This window comes from Sinocyclocheilus anshuiensis, unplaced genomic scaffold (assembly GCF_001515605.1).
Source record: "Sinocyclocheilus anshuiensis isolate Anshui unplaced genomic scaffold, SAMN03320099.WGS_v1.1 scaffold569, whole genome shotgun sequence".
Taxonomy (NCBI): Eukaryota; Metazoa; Chordata; class Actinopteri; order Cypriniformes; family Cyprinidae; genus Sinocyclocheilus; species Sinocyclocheilus anshuiensis.
The window spans coordinates 1,729,298-1,735,423 of record NW_015536511.1 but is presented as its reverse complement, the minus strand read 5'-3'; the positions used below and the strand labels follow the sequence as shown (position 1 = coordinate 1,735,423).

Sequence of the window (6,126 nt, the reverse complement as noted above, 5' to 3'; positions counted from 1 at the left end):
CCAATCAGAGCACACCTCGCTTTTTCAGACCGATGAGCTTTGTAAAAATCGACGCGTTTCAGAAAGGCGGGCATAGAGGAGAAACAATAATGTACAGTATGTGGAAAATAATGTGTTTTTTGAACCTTAAACCGCATAAACACATTTCATTACACCAAATACACAAAATAATGTTCTTTTTAGCAACATCATATGACCCCTTTAATGGGTCTTGCTCATAGGCGTAGCTTGACGTTTGAGTTTGGGGGGGCCAAACCAAACTGGTGGATTTGGTCAGACGTACTTTTAAACAGATTTTAGTTTTGCTATTTTGTCAACTAAACTTAGCAATAAACACGTTTAAAATGCACAATAAACATGTCTGTCAAAACGATCTCAAAGGAGGCTTTTATTAAGCAAATCAAGGAGTGAATTACTCATCCACTGTTTTTAAAACAGACATTTGTTGGGTTTGATTCGTTAATGCACAATGAGGCGCACACTTTTTATTTAGTCTTATTGAATAGACGATAAACAGTTTATATTCTAAAATCTATTTAAAGGTTGTGTTCTGTGAAAATTAAATAACATTTGGATGTAAATGGTCGGCATAAAAGTAGTGTGCGGCTAAACCGGCTGCGTCCTGTGAGATCACCTTTATCTGATTGTCCGAGTCCGGAATCATTAAGCACGGCATTAATATCTTCATCTGAGTTTTTCGTTGTCTCCAGATTTCTCTGCAGTTCGTGTATGTTGTTAAAAATGCGGAACATCATTTTATTCCACACAACAAGCAAGCACTACCGTTAAGTCCATTATCCACCAAAATGCAGATTTGTCACGTGACAATTCTTACACAAATGAGATTGAGGGAGACGTTAAGTTTGTTTTGATTTATTAATTTACTTACAATAACAATTTAAAATGTATTTACTTTTACGTATTCACTTTTACATGTATTATTAACTGCATTATATACATTTTTACTTCATAGAAAAAACTTTATAAATAAATATTTAGTAAAATTCTTAAATCGCTATGGGGGAGCCAGGCCCCCCTGGCCCCCCCACAAGCTACGCCCATGGTCTTGCTATAGCTAGAGTTGTATTCAGACTATTCAAATTTTGAGAATAGAAGACCAAACACCCAATTCTTTTGAGGGATATGTAACGTTCATCCATGCCATAGACATATATAAATATGATAAAAATATATATTTAAAATGAATGCTACATACATAGCCTGTTGGTTTGGTATATCCATACATTTTCTAATAATGCTTCTTTTTTTAAACCAAGCTCAAAAAAAAAAGATCAAAAACAAACATGCAATGGCATACGAATGAATCATCAAAACCCAGATCCACTGCTACAAACGGGCGGGGGTAGGGTGAGGAAAATACAATTCAAGCAGCTATCGGAGCCCTACATGCTCCAGATCAAGCGTCGGAGAAAAGTGCCTTTATTTGCATGAGTGGCTCACATCAAAGAGCGGAGGGGGAAGAGAGAAGCAACACACAACAATAGGAGAATCTGGATGTGTGTGTGTGTGCATGTGGTGCACCTCATTAATGAAATATAATTCCAGAACAACCTCTGCGTTTAAAGGTGATGTTGTGAACGTTCGCACAGAGAAATCCAGGCTACTGTCTGTCGCTCTGCTCAACGATTCCCTTTGAGGACGAAGGAGAGAAAACCACCAGGGATTTCTGTTCTGGTAAACGCGCTCAAAGGAAAGCGCGCCCAAAGCAGCTGCATCTGTCATATGGAGGGGAATTAAAGAGAGAAAATAGAGCAAACGGCTAAAAGGAATAAAAAAAAAAAAGAACATGGAGTATAACACGATGCATAAACAATGTGCTAAAACAAAAATGAGGCCTTCACTACAAGCTTAATCTCCATGATCCAAGCTTAGTCACAACTCTGACCAATAGTCCCCTAAAACTGACAACATAGATTTATTTGTGTCAGGGGCATACAAAGCCACATAGCCTTGTGTTATTCGGGGGTAGCCCACTCTTTTGAAGGCTCTTGAAAGGGTCCCTCAAGGATCGATTTGCATTTAAACTGAGGCAACCTTTCAGATGCAAACCTGGCTTTCTTCATCAAAATATTTGCATTGCTTTGACGCATTTTCTTGTTACAGTTCATGTGAAAAGTCTCACCAAGGCACTTCTCTTTAACTTCCACCTCTAAATAGATGCAAACACAAGCGTCTGGGCACAACAAGCACTTCAGTGAAATTGAAATAATACTGTTATTTTGTGTAGCAACACCAAAACAAAAGTGCAGTTTGTCTTTGTAGGAGTAGATAGCGTTTAAGTGAGCAATGAACTCTTGAAATGCCTACTTCAAAGAAGAAATGTCAGACAACTGTTGAAAATATATAACATTTTATTATGTTCTTCTTCAAAAAGGCACTTGTTAACAGACTGATCAATACCATCTTGTGAGAAACCAAGACAAACACAATTAAATATATATATATGTATATATACAATAAATAGAGGTCCTGAAACATTGGAACAAGTAATTAAACATATTAACAAGTCATCGAACAGCTTTTAGATGGGGACACTGTGCACTTCTCCATGCAAGAGCGATTGCAGATATTTATAACTGATTAGGATGTGCATATCTGTCTCTTTTTGTGCTACAGCAAGCAATGATAAAATTCTCCCTTTAACTAACAAGTACTGTTAATCCATTGTTTAGCTGCAATGTTGGGTTTTAAGTTTGTTTACTTCACCACAAAGCTTCATATGCCATATGTCTTATTCTCACATAGTCCATAGTACGGTTCATCACAGATGAGGCCACAGTCTCAGTGCTGCGCTCATACGTGTGTGGGACAGTCCAAGTAGGGATCAGTCTTTGACATGTGCAGTATAACGGCAGGTGCTTTGTAGTGGCAGTGACTGGTGCTGCAGCTCCCGCTGCAGTGCTTCCTGCAAGTCCTGTCTGTCAACTTCCTGCTACACAGCCCCTGCCAAGTCTGCAGCGTCTTGGAGCTCCAGACCCACACGCCACTGGTGATGCCCACCACCAGTGACATGAAGATCTTCAGCATGAACACAGCCACGGTGGGCACCGAAGACTCCAGGGAGCAGTCCTCGTTCCTCCGACCCGGGAATGTGGTGCACTTGCTTTGCAGCCCTCGAAATTTCCAGTAGTCCATGTTGAGACGTTCGTAGAAGTAGCAAATGATGACGCAGGTGGCGGGAACTGTGTACAGGATGGAGTAGATGCCGATTTTCACCATCAGCTTTTCTAGCTTTTCTGTGTTGGTGCCTTCGGTCTTCATAACCTTTCGGATGTGGAAAAGCGCCACAAAGCCGGTCAGGATGAAAGATGTCCCGATGACGAGGTAGCAGGACAGGGGCACGAGGACGAAGCCCGTTAGCGCCCCCACATCCATACTGCCCACGTAGCACAGTCCGGTGAGCTCGTCGCCTGCCACTTTCCGCATGGTGAGGATGACTATGGTCTTCAGCGCAGGTATGCCCCAGGCAGCCATGTGGAAGTAGCTGCTGTGCGACTCGATAGCCTCGTGACCCCATTTCTTACCTGCCGCCAGGAACCAAGTGAGGGTGAGGATGACCCACCAGATGGAGCTTGCCATGCCAAAATAGTAGAGGATGAGGAAGACTATGGTGCAACCTGTACTTTCCAGGCCCTCTTGGATAATATACAACTCGCCGTTCTCACGGTCACACGCAATGTTCTCCGCCCCAGCGACGGATCGAATGATGAAGGCGACTGAGTAAACGTTGTAGCACATGGAGAGGAAGATGATGGGCCGCTCTGGGTACTGGAAGCGATGTGGGTCAAGCAGGAAGGTTAGGACTGTGAAAGCTGTGGATATGAAGCACAGAGTGGACCAAACCGCCATCCAAATGAAAGCAAAGTCCTTGTCCTGTCTGGACCAGAACACATCCACAGCTGATGAGCAGCGCGGAGCGCACGTCTCGCTCTTTTCCACATACTGGAACTTTTCCGGGTTCTCACAAACTCCCATGCTTCCCCCTGAGCGTCCGTTCCCAGCGCCGGGCTGCTTTGGTCTGGGCGGCACAGGCAACATGCCCTCTCCTTTCTTAGTTTCGGTTTTGGTATCATTTTCCGGGGCTTCCATGCACAGCGCGTTGGGGTCATTTCTGGTGGGCAGTTTAGAGCAGTCCAAAGAATCAGGCCAGGCGTAATTAAACTTCTCCATGATGGGCGAGCACTTCTGACGTGCCTGTTCGCACATGGGACGGCAGGCAGGGATGGATGTGGACACTTGGTCCGTACACATAGGGGCATAAAGAGAGCAGAGGAAAAATCTCAAATGCACATCACAACCATATTCCACCAGAGGGGCAAATTCATTCAGCTTAATCGCAGCTTCCCTCTGATTGTTATGGTCCATAAAGTTGGGCATCCGGGTGAGGTTGTACCCGATGCCCTGGCACATAGGGATGACGATAGGCTCGCATTTAGCCGGTCTCCCTCTCTCCAGGTCATAGGAGCCAATCTCTAAACTGTAGGCAGCAATGACCAGCTGACACCACAGAGAAATCACAATTTTCACAGGTGAGCCTCCCATGCTGGATTTTCAGTCACCTTTTTTGAATGAGGCAAGTCAGTGGAAACTTTCCTGGCATATACAGTCCCAAGAGAGGATACTTTTGTGTGTTATGGGTGATTATGCAGCTCCATAGGCACCGCTTAGATTAAAAGTGCTTCAATGAATATTTCATTTGTCCTCCAGTTAAAACGCTGAAAAACAGATATTCCTCTAAATGAAACTTCTCTGAAAAAATATCCCTTTTCAAAGTCTGCATATCATATAAAATGATGCTTAATGTCCAAACTCGTCATATGTTTCTATGAAAAACGCGCGTGCAGTCACTTAAAACACTAATATTTCACGTCAGTCGTTACCGTCATTATTAGGACAAATGAGGGCATCAGGAGGAGCTCAGCAAGAGAAATAACAAATTTGTCCTCGTCTCCAGTAACCTCCGAACTTCTGTGAAGCGTGTGGTCCGTCAGCAGCTCCTGCGTCCTCCTCACATCTCTACTGGCGCACACTGAACTTTCGCTCTCCTCGCTCGATGTCCTCTAATAAGGGGGCGGGGTATTCATGACGCACTCTCGTGGTTCCTCCTACACACTTCTGAAAAGCCAATGACGTCGAGAATGTGCTCCGCCTTCTTACAACTGAAAATATATTGCGTAAATCGTGGCTCCGCCCACCTACAACCGAGAAGGCGCTCAATAAAACACAAACTCTCAATCTGGAGATCTACCTTTGGACAAATGTATCATGGTAATCATAGGTTCAGTCAAAATGCAATATTATTGTTGCTCCAACAAATGAAAACAATTAATTGTGTGATCTCATTCAAACAGAGTAAGAACTTTTTCTTTCTTTCTTTCTTTCTTTTTTATTTATTATTACAATGGTATACGGTTACTTTTACTACACTCTTATATATATTTGCTAATAAAAAAATCATCTGTCTTATTTATTCCAAGACTCATTAATCACAAATGCTCAGTTCTCAAGCCAGACATTTGGTCAAAATAAAACAAGCCAGATTAGAAATCCCTTCTGTTTGATGTGGTTACAGTGGGCATTTAAACCTTTTCACCCGCGGTGTTAGATTGTGAGCAGTTATCAGATTTGGATTTGGCATGCTAAGCCTCACTTAGCCTGAAAGAGCACAGAGTGAGTCTGATACCCCTCCAGCCCAGAAAGGAAATACGTACCAGACAGAATGATTTTTATCATCCTCAGCGTTTGCACGTCAGACCCCAATCCTATCCAGTTTTGGAATAATGAACACTAATATAACATTTACGAAAACACTTGAATTCAAATCCAACTTGCATTGCATAACAGTCATTGCAATCCCTGGAAATCAAACCAATGACCTTGGTGTTGCTAGTATCACGTTAAAGGAATAGTTCACCCAAACATGAAAATTAGCTGAAAATGTACTCACCCTCAGGCCAGCCAAAATGTAGATGAATTTGTTTCTTCATCAGAACAGATTTGGAAAAAATTAGCATCACATCACTTGCTCACCAATGGCTCCTCCACAGTGAATGGGTGCCGTCAGAATGAGAGTCCAAACAGCTGATAAAAACATCATGATAATCC

At 42.7% G+C, this 6,126-nt stretch overlaps 1 protein-coding gene and 1 long non-coding RNA gene across 2 annotated transcripts in view; both read right to left on the bottom strand.

The window, feature by feature from the left end:
- Positions 1-212: 212 nt before the first annotated feature.
- LOC107691955 (uncharacterized) overlaps positions 213-6,126 on the bottom strand; it is a 13,383-nt gene continuing 7,469 nt past the window's right edge. Inside the window, exon 3 of the long non-coding RNA XR_001634604.1 lies at positions 213-322. This is a non-coding gene — a long non-coding RNA (uncharacterized LOC107691955). The remainder of the gene's footprint in view (positions 323-6,126) is intronic.
- fzd9b (frizzled class receptor 9b) lies at positions 2,410-4,916 on the bottom strand. The gene is made up of 2 exons (XM_016490808.1): positions 4,902-4,916; positions 2,410-4,736 (listed from the first exon to the last, which is right to left on the bottom strand). Exon 2 carries the CDS (start codon positions 4,561-4,563, stop codon positions 2,815-2,817), a length of 1,749 nt encoding a protein of 582 aa, XP_016346294.1. The 5' UTR covers positions 4,564-4,736; positions 4,902-4,916; the 3' UTR covers positions 2,410-2,814.